This window comes from Mauremys reevesii, linkage group 6 (assembly GCF_016161935.1).
Source record: "Mauremys reevesii isolate NIE-2019 linkage group 6, ASM1616193v1, whole genome shotgun sequence".
Lineage (NCBI taxonomy): Eukaryota > Metazoa > Chordata > Testudines > Geoemydidae > Mauremys > Mauremys reevesii.
Genome location: NC_052628.1, coordinates 54,483,561 through 54,496,511, shown reverse-complemented (window position 1 = coordinate 54,496,511; position 12,951 = coordinate 54,483,561). Strand labels below are relative to the sequence as shown.

Here is a 12,951-nt window from a genome sequence, read left to right as displayed (position 1 = left end):
TCAACTCTGCTGGGCTGGTCACAGTGTATGTAGGCCTGACACTCACCTCCCAAAGCAAGTACTCTTCTCCCAGTTAAGTCAGGGAAGAAGGGCTCATGGAGGGCAGCGGAAGCACTTCAAGGACGTACTGAAAGTACATCTTAAACTTAAACATCAACCCAACAAACAGGGAAGACTTGGCATAGAACAGAACACAGTGGCGCCGCACTATACACCAAGCCACAACCCACTTTGCGGAGAACAGACATACTCATGACACAGAGAAGTGACAAAGGAGGAAAGAAAGGGCACAACAACTGTGTCTCCTCCAAGATTACACCTGTCACTTCTGTGGGAAAATCTGCAGAGCATGAATTGGGCTCCTCAGCCACCTAAAAACCCACCAATGAACCTCCTTGGCAGACATCATCCTCGCATCGTGGGATAGCGGAAGAGACAGGAACAGAATAAAATTGAACCTGGAAATGATCTCAGCTTACTCCATGATATAGCCTACCAAGCTTGTTGTGATGCGGTAAAAGGTCCTACAGATTTCTGTAAATTCTCACCACTCCAGCCATCCTAACAATGGACTCTGGAACAGATTTTTTTTTAAGGTTAACGTACTTTATATTACTCAGACCCACACTTATTAAGAAATTAAAATCTCACATAAGGTACAGATTCACCCACGAAAGCTCATGCTCCAAAAGTCTGTTAGTCTATAAGCTGCCACAGGACTCTTTGCTGCTTTTACAGATCCAGACTAACACAGCTACCCCTCTGATACTGGGACTGTTTTGTACTACCTTGCACCCTGCTTAGTCACTTACATCTATGCTGAATGGGTATAAAGCAACACTAAATTAGAATGATAAAAGGCAATGGAGAATCAGGCCCATCCCCTTTTCTGTTTTCAGTTTTTACATGTTGGCGTCCTTCGTTCTGGACAAAGTATATCTATATTCTCATGACTTAAATTTAGTATTGTTACCTGAGCAAATGCAATGACTCCATGAGCATTGTCATTAGATGGAATAATTATGTTAACATAACCACTAGCACCAATCTCTGCACCTCCTTTGGGATTTTTCAGCCACACTGTGAAGAACTCTTCTTCCTCTGGGATTATGTCATCCAGGATATTGACTGCCAGCACAACTTCCATGTCTCCAGGCTCAAATATCAATTCACCTGAACTAGCATAAAAACACACACAAAATAATTATAATTAATAGTAGTTTGTTGTGGCAAAATGGGGAATAATCATGGCTTTTCCATTAAAGAAATACAGGTGTCATAATTTCAGTTTAAAAAAAGGTAAAGACATGGCCCACAATATTTGTGGTAATGTTTAATTATTTTTCACAATAAATCATGAGATATAACTTAAAATCCATTATTTGAAAGTTTAAAATCATATTCCATCCTGTACCACACTAGACATATATACAGTAAATTTGTAAAAAATAATTTAAGACTCGTCCTTAGTTGAGGGTTAGATTTGTCAGGGAAACAAAAATACTAAGACATTTTATTTAAAAAAAAACTGTCACATTTTCTATCATGATGAACATTCAGCTTTATTGATAATGCATGAAAGAGAATTAAAGAGATGCATAAACTGATATGGGTGCATATACATTAAAACATCAATCAAGAGACCAAAACTGGAACCCTGATCTTAAAAATGAGGGAAATAAATAACCCAGGGGATAGAGAAAACAGCAAAATTTTGTAATGCACAAAACATCCTGCTATGCTATGTTATACAGTAAAAATTCATTATCTTATACGTTTGAGTTAAAAATTATAAAAAGTAAGTAGTAAAACACGAGTGTCATATGAAAACAGGAATATTAAGGTTCAAAATTAATAAATATGGAAGATTGGGCTTTGAAAGCTTTGGATTTTAAAACATCAAGGTTTTTCTTTTTTTAAGACTTTCAATTAATGTTTTTATTGATCAAAGGGTAATTTTACTTGAAAGGTTTTTTTTTATAGAAAGGAAATAACAATCATAAGATTACCTCACCCACCTTGTCTTTCTCAATGAATCAAAGTAATTTTGTATTTCATAGAATATCAGGGTTGGAAGGGACCTCACGAGGTCATCTAGTCCAACCCCCTGCTCAAAGCAGGGCCTAATCCCCAACTAAATCATCCCAGCCAGGGCTTTATCAAGCCTGACCTTAAAAACCTATAAGGAAAGAGATTCCACCACCTCCCCAGGTAACCCATTCCAGTGCTTCACCACCCTCCTAGTGAAAAAGTGTTTCCTAATTGCAGCTTGAGATCATTACTCTTTGTTCTATCATCTGGTACCACTAAAAACGAACAGTCTAGATCCATCCTCTTTGGAATCCCCTTTCAGGTAGCTGAAAGCAGCTATCAAATCTCCCCTCATTCTTCTCTTCTGCAGACTAAACAATCCCAGTTCCCTCAGCCTCTCCTCATAAGTCATGTGCTCTAGCCCCCTAGTCATTTTTGTTGCCCTCCACTGGACTCTTTCCAACTTTTCCACATTCTTCTTGTAGTGTGGGGCCCAAAACTGGATACAGTACTCCAGATGAGGCCTCACCAGTGCTGAACAGAGGGGAATGATCACGTCCCTCAATCTGCTGGCAATGCTACTATTTGAACAGTTCTATGCTAAAAAACAACAAAACTGACTAAAAATTCATGATGAACTGGATCCCCATTCAACCACAATAAATGCTTTTTTTGTATATAAACACACGAGTAAGGAACATAATTGCAAGCACTACATGGGCATGATCTACAGTCTACTAAGAGACACTCATTGACTTCAATGGATTATGTAACAGCCCTTATGTTGAAAACTCTTAGGGATATCAATGAGAGTTCTACCCACAGAGTACTTACAGGGCTGGAGTCTAATATTTCTAGTTGCTGTTTTAGAGAGTATCACAAGAAACATTTAAAAAAATGAAGAGGAGCTGCAAGATAAGAGGTATAACATGAGAAACCTACCTAGGTATAAAATCTGACTCATTGGAGACTTTGGTCAATTCATAAATCTGGGAGTAAGACTCTCCAGACAGAACAATTAGACTTTTGTTGGAGTTAAGCGATCTCATAGTAACCGAAGTGATATGATTAGCAGGAGGTGCTTCCAGCACTAGAGAGAACTGGTTTACTTCTGAATTCCAGGAATACAGTGCTGATCTATCCTTACCAGCTAGTAGCACATGGACTGCATTTTTAAAAAGAAGAAGAATAAAAGAAAAAGCTCAGAGACAAATGTAATCGTTTTCTCAGTGCAATCCCAGCGATGCTTGCTCACAGGAACTCACTGACCAGTCTTGCTTTCAAGGTCTGAGACAAAAGAACATTTGTTAAGTATTTTTATTCACTTATTTATTTCAGCAGTTACATTTCAAGTCCTAAATGAAGTTCTGCAGAGAAGCACCTGATGGTGATGCATTTACACCAGTTTTACATCAGTGTAACGCCAGCAAGGGAGTTCAGAATACAGTAACTCCTCACTTAAAGTCATCCCAGTTCAAGTAGTTTCGTTATTAAGTCGCTGTTCTATTAGTGAACATGCTCATTTAAAGTTGCACAATGTTCTAACGCCCTCCACCCCCTTCAGCACCTCCCGCCCACCGGCGGGCCCCGTGGATCAGCACCTCCCCCTCCCTCTCTGCAATCAGCTGTTTCACAGCATGCAGGGAGGCTGGGAGGGAGCGGGGAGGAGCAAGGACGCGGTGTGCTCGTGGGAGGGGGCAGAGCTGGGTTTAGAGGCGGGGCGGGAGTGGAGCGGGGATGGGAAGAGGTAGGGAGTCTTGCAGGAGGGGTGGAGTGGGGGCAGGGCCTGGGGCAGAGTCAGGGATCAAGCACCTCCGGCAGTTCGAAAAGTCAGCACCTGGGGCCCCAGAAGCCTGTGGCTGTCTCCAGCTCTGCAGGGATCTAGAGGCCCAGTGCCTCTGCACTGTGTGTCCCGAGCATACCATGCAACCTGGCAGATTGGTTCCCCTAGGAGACAACTGGTTTCTCCAGCACCCTGGGAGGAGAGGGGGCATTCAGTGACTAACTGGAGCAGGTATTTGTGTGATCTGCTGCTCAGAGGCCAGCAGAGACATCCCCATCGGGTGCTGGGGAAAGATGCAGCAGTGTCCCTTCCCTGCTCTGCCTGGTTCCCATGTCAAGCCCAAACCCGCAGAGCTTGCCCGGGGAGGACTCTGCAGGCCTAGGAGTGGGGGTGTTGTTGGCCCATACCTGCACCAGAGCTCTGGGACCAGAGGATATTCACTTACCTAGTCACCGCTGAGAGTCAAACTGCACATAATGTCTTTTGTCTGGCAAAAAAAAAATTCCCTGTAACCTAACCCCTCACCTCCAAATTTACATTAATTCTTATGGGGAAATTGGATTCGCTTAACATCATTTTGCTTAACGTCAAATTTTTCAGGAACATAACTACAATGTTAAGTGAGGAGTTACTGTAGGCCCAAATAAGTTATTCCAGTGTGGAAAACCATATTTAAAAAAACTGAAACGTGCTCTGGCCAGGAAAGGGCAGTCCCTATTATTATTTGTATAGTAGTCACATTTAGTACACTTCCCATCTACTTCTGCCTGTTTCTTCCAGATCTCCTGTCAACATTACTCCATAAGTCAGAGGTCAGCCTTTCTGTCTTTTGGAGGTCATCCAACACCTTGGAGCTCTGTCAAATCATGAACCAAATTAAGTGCACAGTCTCTCTCAAATGAAGACCTTAATTAAATCTGCTGCATTACCACCAGAGTAATTATGTTTATATATTTGCAACATTGCCTTACTTCTGGAGTATTTTTGCTATTTTGAGCTGTAAGGTCTTCCATCCTTTCTGCGTGTCATTATAATTTGTTTGGTGCCGATTCACATCACCAGAAGAATGATGGACTGACATGCAGCTACCACATTGTCTTAGCACTATTTTCAGTAAGGTCCTACCACCAGTGTAAAAGCTACTATTGGAACAAAGACTGTAGTCACCTAAAACTTACCTAAACCTGAATGAGGCATGAAGGTGTGGATTTTGTTTATCGCACTAGAAGAAAGAGACTGAAAATGCCTGAAGGAAGATTGTCCTGTCTCCCAGACAAAAACTTCACTTGAATTACTGGATTCTGCAAAGGGGAAAGGGAATAAATCTCAAGCTTGACTACACAATGAATCTGATCAATGATTAAACATCTGCAATGCTGGTTCACATCAAAATGTCTGCGTTTACCAGATCTTACCACACAGAGAGCCAGATTACCACATATTCCTCTATGCTTAGGACAGGAGATATCTGTGGTAACTGGGACAATGGTTGCAAATGGTGATCATTTAATAGCTTCTATGTTTGCACACCCACACACCTCAGAATGTTAAGGTTGTTGGGGCACAAAATGACAAATGCAAGACAATGCATAGTTAAGTGGGAAGTGTACCATAAGCCTTTTCACCAGACACAGAACGGTGTGTTAGGAAAGCAGGACTGCCTAATGGATCACATTGTGGCATAACAATCATCTCCACCGCTGTTCCATGAATTCTGCACAGCACATACATTGCAGAGGATGCTAACAGCATCTATAATAGTAAGAATTTAATAACCCTCAATGTTCCTGGGAAAAGTGTATGTTGGAAATCAACACTTCACTTATTCTGCACGTACTTGAAAATGGATGCAACACTTTTATCTGTCCAATAAATAAAACAGATTGTCACGGATAAAATTCTCATGAGAAAGTATGGCCTCTCTCCTCTCAATCTTAAATCCCTGTCTACACTGCTGAGCCAAGTGTCTTTCCCATCAGACAGACCAGCATAAACTCATGTTCTTGTATCATGCAACATACCTTTTGCAACTATTAGATAGATATCAGACCCAGAAGTCAAGGCTTCCATGTGTGTTATTCCATTTACTGGCACTTGATGAAGTTTTTGAAACTCGTCATCTGACCATTGGTACAGAAGGGGGTGTTGACTGGAATTCGACAGAGAAACTGCTAGGTACATAAAACCTCCTCTGGGAAACAGGGCCATGTGCAGAGCTCCATAAATTGGGAGTTGATGATGCAATACAAAAAGGCCATCATTCCACTGGAAAACCTATGGGAAATGATACATAATTCTTTTCTTTAGATCTAAGTACAGTCAGATTGTGCTAACAGAAATCAGATGTCACTCTGAAGACTTTAGATTATTTTAATTATCCTCTGAATCATTAACATCTAATGGCTGCTCAATGAATTCAATTGGTTTTCTCCTTCCAGTTCCTAGTAGACAAACATCTGCACTGCAAAATCACCCCCACCCGTGATGTTATTCTTGTTGGTCGCCTCAGCCAGAAAGTGAAAAACTGAATGGGCTTGGACACTGAGCTACCACTTACCTCTAAAGATGGTCCCTCCTCATGAAGGCTGAGGTACAATGGTAGGGTGGTATAAAGAAGCTGCATGCAGGTTTATCTGTTCTGAAGATAAGGGAACTTCTGTCTCTAAGGCTGCCTACTTCCCCTTAGCACAAGTACTAAATGACATAATTTTCAAAGTAGGAGGATTTCTAATAATGATTCACATCTGGTATATCTGTATAAGTTCATGCAGACAATACTGGTAAACCTAAATCAGTTTGTAAACTTCATTTTTATTCAGCTTCTTGTATAATTCAGGGTAGCAAGTTGTAGTGGGGTGGTCACCCCACTCTGGCCCTGAAGGGGTTAAAAGCAGCCCTGGAGAGGGCTGCAGCATGGAAAGGGAGTGAGAACATCTGTGAGAAGCGGAGTGAGTCGCTGACGACAGCTGTGGCCAGCTTAATCAGGGCCCAGCTGGCCCTTAAAAAAGGACTGGGGCCAGAAGCTAAACACAGAGAGTCTCTCTCTAGCTATTGAGGGAGATGGGCCTGGCTGCTGGGGAGCTGAACAGAGTACCTAGAGTGGAGCAGGGCTGGGGACAGGCCAGAGGAGCTGGGGAGCTCCAGCCTGGAAAACCCCCAGGCTGCAGGCCTTGCTAAAGGCCCAGAAAAGGTACTAGGGTTGCAGAGGGGCAGCCCAAGGGTAGGCAGAGGCAGCAGGTCCAAACCCTCCTTGCCAGTGCATTTATACTGCAGTCCACCCCAGTGAGCGGGGACTAGACGGTGACTGGCAGTAGCCAAAGACTGAGGCAAGGGGAGGATAGGTGGTTGGGGGTTCCCTGGGGAGGGGAGACCCAGCACCAGGGCCAGTGGCAAGCGAGACACCGGCCTGTAGAGGGCGCTCCAAAGTGGACAGAGCTAATTCCCAGGATGACCAGCAGGAGGCGCCGCAGCAGTGAGTGGGCGCCCCGCTACACAAGTCAATAGTACTTAAATACCATTATGCTGATTGCCACTTAGGAATTTCTAATCAGAGCTAAATGTATACTGCACACATATTAAAAATGAAAAGGGGAGATCATTCCAACCTGTATGGATTTGGAGTCAGTTGTATGACTTGCAATAATTAAATAATCTTTACTGTTGACAGTGAAGTGTTTCACATCTCTGGTTTCTGGAACTGAGAGAGTCTGTATCTGTAAAGGCAGCACAAGGACAAGAGAACTTTGTGAAGTGATTCAAGTACTTCACATATGGCTAATTTGCCTAATGAAGGAATGTTATTCAATACAAAACTTTGTTAAAACATCAAAAAAGTTCCATGATTACACAGATCTGACTGTTCAATAATTTCCACATGAAAATGTCATGAAAACATTATGGACAATCTCTGGCATAAACAAGTAGAACTCCTTTTAAGTAAATAGTGGTGCACTAGCTGATTTTAAGTCAATGTTACCAGAATTTAAATTCATTCATTAAATTCATAAAAATTAAGATCTTGACACTAGAGTATATGAACATCTTATTATAAAATGCCATATTTTAGGTCATTGAGAGCACAAGTACTGTGCTGGAGCTCAATACTAAATTGGCCTCCCAGGAATGTTTTTTTCTAAAGCATCTAAAATAAAGTAGAAGTCTTACCAATAGTACCCTGAGTCCAGGTGTGAATGTATACACATGATTGTTGGAAGAGTCCTGTTTGGTTCCTCCATGAGTAATCACTAGAAAGGCAGCACCACTGATGTGAAATGTCACACAACTCTGAGGATTCCGTATACTGAAGTCCTAAGAGGAGAACCATAAAGAAAGTTGATGAGGTAACTGGACTTTACAAATCAATTAGTACCATCCATGCGAAATGGATTAAAATAAAAACATTTACCTCAATGGGAACAAAAACTCCTCTCCATTGATAGATAGAAGAAAAGCTAGCTGGGGAGGTCCGCAACAGAACACCATATAAAGACTCTCCTGATGTAAAGAAACACCAGCTAGATACTGACTCTTCCACAAAACTTTGTAAGACAGACAGCACACTGATACCACCCTCTGCAATACATTAAAAATACTAGTTACTATAGTATACATGAGGGGGTTTCCAATCTTATCTTTGATTTCACAAGCTAAATTCAGACCTAATGCCAGGAGGAATAACACTGTTGACATCACTCAGAACTTGCATTTTATTAGCATAAATGCATCCAGAGGTTAAAACAATGAGAACACAATTAGAACTCAACAGACGAATGTTTTTGTAATATGTATTCTCAATACACAAGCAAGTCATACAGGGAATCTTTGGTGGACAGAATGTAGTTCTTAAAGGGTCATATTGGAATTCAGCTAGGATCAAAATAAAGCAAGCTAATGGAAAAGCCACACACAAGGGAAAAAAAAGATTTTTCCCCCAAGATGAGACTGAAGTCAGTCTTGGAAAGACTTGCATAATGTACAGATGTTTAACTTGGATATTTTGAATGTGTTGTCAGAATTAAATTACAAAAATGAAAGCTTGGACCCCAATCCTGCCAACTGTTATGTGAGTATATTTGCTCATATGAGTAGCCCCACTGAAGTTATTTAGGCCTCAATCCTGCAAAGGTTTACATAAGTGCTTATCTTTAGGCACTGTGACTAGTCATATGGGACTCTAATGGAATTACTCACACTGCCTAAAATTGAGCATGTGCCAGGACTGAGGCTTCATAATATAAACTCTTTCAGACACAGACAGGCATCTTAACTGTATGGACAGTACTTTTGCATATTGTGGGTGCTACTATGACCCTGACTTATTTAAGAGAAGTCTAGTGATAATACTGTTCCATATAAACTGATGTGAGGTAGGGGAGATTTCAGAAGTCTCTCAACTCTGATAGAAGTGACAGTCAGTGGACTTGCTCTAGTGAAGCCGTTTTATCTATTGAATCTTAACACACTCAAAGAAATCTTTTAATGCAGGAGTTTATTTTGTCAACTCTGAAAAACGGATTTAAATTTCAAAACTAGTCTCTCTGCCTCCTTGGCCAGTTTATTGTTAACTTTTAATAAAAGTAACATTCATTGAGAAAAGAACTTACTTATGCCGAATGCAGTATTGGACAGGGTCTCCCACTCCACACTCACAGACATATTGAGCCCATTACTTCGGGATACTTTCAAATAAACGGTACTGTTGGCTTCTTCAGTTATCAGAGAACTTGTCCTAAATGTGAGAATTGCAAAAATAAAGAAACAGGAATTCCTTTTACAATGTATGAATTGGCGTTCTGAAAAACATAATTTACATGGTACAGCTGTAGTGGCAGAATAAACAATAGTGATGGAAAGAAATTGCTAGCAGCTGGTTTCCTTACAGGTGGGGCTGCTGGTAGCACCACTGTCAAGGTTGCCCAACACTTCCCATTATAAGACCCTGGTTTCAGCTGCTTATAAGTTGGGCAAACTTTAATCATTTGGGATAAAGGTTTACGTCTGTCAGGCTGAGTGTTTTGGAAAATTTCAGCTAAATTGTTCAGCCATTTCTAGGAATGAAATGAAACATATTTTACCCATGTTAAAAATTCTGGTGATCTTTTCTTTGACTCAATCACCTCTACCCTTTGGTGCAAGGATTTGAAATTTGGTGTACTGGTAGCCTGTGTGTCAGGATGTGTCTTTTGCAATCCCCATAAAAATTGGCCCAAGTTTGACCAAATGATAAGCCTTTGAAAAACTGCAGTTCTCACGTGCTCATCAGAGACTTGGATTGTATCAGCTGAGTTCTCCAAAGATTCCATTTGCACTGGGCAAGCTCCATCCAGGGAAGAGCAGGACATTTGATGCAACTGCAGTTCTGGGCTGTGGTGGGCTCTCTTAGGTCTGGGCACCTGCACTGAGAGCAGGGAGCCTGTCTCTCCTGTATGCTCAGTGACCACTCCCTGCTTGGCTACGGCAGCATGGAGGAGAAGTTGCCTGATTTGAATGCAGAGGGGACAAGAGAAAAGGGGAGCCGATTGGGACAAGGAGCTTGGCAGGAGTGGAAATTGGAACTGCAGCCTGGCTGGAATGGAGTGGGGAGACTGGGACTGCAAGCCAGTGAAGGGAGACTGAGATAAGATGAGGAGCCAGGGTAGGGGAAACTGGGACAGGCTGGACAAGGATATTGGGACTGAGAATCAGGAGGTGCAGGGGGAAGGAGGTGAGACAGTGAGGACGGAAAACATGGGCATGGGGTACAGGAGGCCCAGGTAGGTGAGCAAGACAGATCAGATGAGTTTGGGGTGTGGGAAAGGAACTTGACCAGACTGAGAAAAAAGACTGGGGGCTGGAAGGTGGGGGAAGAACTGAAGTTAGAGAAGGAATACAGAAGAGTGACTGGGACCGGTAGCGATGGAAAATGTGGGTGGGGATGGGTGTAACTGGAGGCCAGGGCTGCAGGGAGAGAGATCAAATGAGGACACGGGGATGGAGGGCCCTGAGATTGGCTGTGCCAGGAGACTGGGAGTTGGGGTGGAAGGGGAGAAGACTGAGACAGGGATTCTGAAGAGGTGAGACTAAATCTTACATTTCTTAACTTTTGAGTTGCTCCTTTGACTTTTCAATTTGAATAATGTTCTTTTAACATAGTAATTTTGTGTGTGTGATTATAAATATGCTTTTAAAGAACAGTTGAAAAGGAAGTTAGTCTTCATGCTGACTCTTTCTTCACACAACACACTCAAAGAACAATTTAGATACATAATAAAGATACAAGTTATATGGCTAAAACAATAAAGTGGCAGTAGCAAGAGGACAATCTGAATCTAAAAACTCAGGCCAGCTCTGGGTCCAATTTTTTTTTTAAAAAGTGTCAGTGCTCTATATTCTGGTGAAGAATGGTTTATTTTTAATCTTCTGTTCTCTGGTATAGAAGCAATGTTATTTAACAGACACCAGACATTTTAAAAGATTTTCAATTACCTAAAACTGTGGATTGCTCATTACCTTGTTTTCTTTTAAACAGGTCCACCAAAGAAAGATGCAGAGAATTATCTTGTCTAGAGAATATGAATAATTACCCTCTTTATAACTGAATTAGTGTACTGTACCTATTTGTAACTGGATAGACACTAAAAAGCCCCAATGGGGCTTGGTTCTGTAACACCGTGATCATAGTTTCCACTCTTGTGCCAAGTCTGGCTCCTCCCATTGGGCTGAAGAGAGTGACAATAAAATGTTCATCCATTTCTGGTTCTTCATCTAGTATGGCAGAAATGTGCAGAGTCTGAGAGCAAAACAAGTACATGAAGTCACTAAGGGTATGTCTATACTACCCACTGGATAAATCAACCCCGAGCGCTCTCCCATCAACTCCTGTACTGCACTGGTGTGAGAGGCGCAGGTGGAGTCGACGGGGGAGAGTCAGCAGTCGACTCACCACTGTAAAGACACCGCGGTGAGTAGATCTAAGTACATCAACTTCAGTTACGTTATTCATGTAGTTGAAGTTACATAACTTAGATCGACACCCTCTCCCCCAATGTAGACCAGGCCTAAGACATACTAACTTAACAGCTGCTGACATTCCTGTGCTTTCAGTGTTTAAAGTGTACACCAGGATGGGAGTCAAACAGCAGTTACTGAAACTGGACAGTACAGAAACAGTGCCATCAGGGAGAGGGGGATGGGAATTAAACTAGAGTAGTGGATTCTAACCTTTTTCTTCCAGCGTGCCCCTTTGAAGGCATAGCAGATGAACACACCTCTAACCTTTCTATTTCTTTCTTTAAAGCAAACAAAGCCCCCACCTTCTTTTATATTTATTTTCCTTTCTTGTTCTGTCTCCCCACCCCCCCCATCCCTCTTTCCCACTGACCAGACAGCTTTATACCCAGTGAGTATAAAGTTGGCTCTTTGGGGGCAGGCACTGTCTTTTTGTTCTCTGTTTGTTACTGCACCTAGCACAATGGGGTCCTGGTCTGTGACTGGGCCTCCGCCTGGGCACTATGGTAATACAAATAAATAAAAAATAAATAAATAAAAATATGGAGATATACCAATCTCCTAGAACTGGAAGGGACCTTGAAAGGTCATTGAGTCCAGCCCCCTGCCTTCACTAGCAGGACCAATTTTTTTTGCCCCAGATCCCTAAGTGGCCCCCTCAAGGACTGAACTCTCAACCCTGGCTTTAGCAGGCCAATGCTCAAACCCCTGAGCTATCCCTCCCTGTTACTGCAACTGAGCTAAGGGCCAGAGGAACAGAGGACATGACATGAGTGGACTGCCTGAACCCACAGCCCTGTTTAGTACATGTTTGCTGATCTGGTATCTACCGTATAGACCCCAAGGAGCAGAAAGAGAAAGCTGGCAACTAGCTGCTTCACTAAAAGTACAGGGGCATATTTGCACTCTGTGTGTTTACGAACTCAGAGAGTGGAAGGAAGGAATGTATCTGAAGTCATGAAACTTCCTCCACTCCTTCCTGCTCTTTTCTGCTCCACCTGCCACTGGATTGAGTGGGACCTCTCCGAGGAAGGCCTGCCTTCCAGGTTGGTAAACCGTAACACAGAGGAACAGAAGAGTATTATAGTACTTTTACCTTCAATTGTGCATAAGCACCATCCTTTTCCAATATCATATGCAAGCAATACATA

The 12,951-nt window shown here is 42.3% G+C and overlaps 1 protein-coding gene across 1 annotated transcript in view; it reads right to left on the bottom strand.

The window, feature by feature from the left end:
* The window catches only part of ADGRV1 (adhesion G protein-coupled receptor V1), a 419,039-nt gene that overhangs the window by 286,248 nt on the left and 119,840 nt on the right, over positions 1 to 12,951 (bottom strand). Inside the window, exons 44-52 of the mRNA XM_039545618.1 lie at positions 11,407 to 11,582; positions 9,418 to 9,542; positions 8,220 to 8,386; positions 7,979 to 8,122; positions 7,420 to 7,527; positions 5,836 to 6,088; positions 4,993 to 5,115; positions 2,974 to 3,196; positions 974 to 1,178 (exon numbers count right to left, since the gene is read on the bottom strand). Of these exons, the coding sequence (XP_039401552.1) occupies positions 974 to 1,178; positions 2,974 to 3,196; positions 4,993 to 5,115; positions 5,836 to 6,088; positions 7,420 to 7,527; positions 7,979 to 8,122; positions 8,220 to 8,386; positions 9,418 to 9,542; positions 11,407 to 11,582 (1,524 nt within the window). The remainder of the gene's footprint in view (positions 1 to 973; positions 1,179 to 2,973; positions 3,197 to 4,992; positions 5,116 to 5,835; positions 6,089 to 7,419; positions 7,528 to 7,978; positions 8,123 to 8,219; positions 8,387 to 9,417; positions 9,543 to 11,406; positions 11,583 to 12,951) is intronic.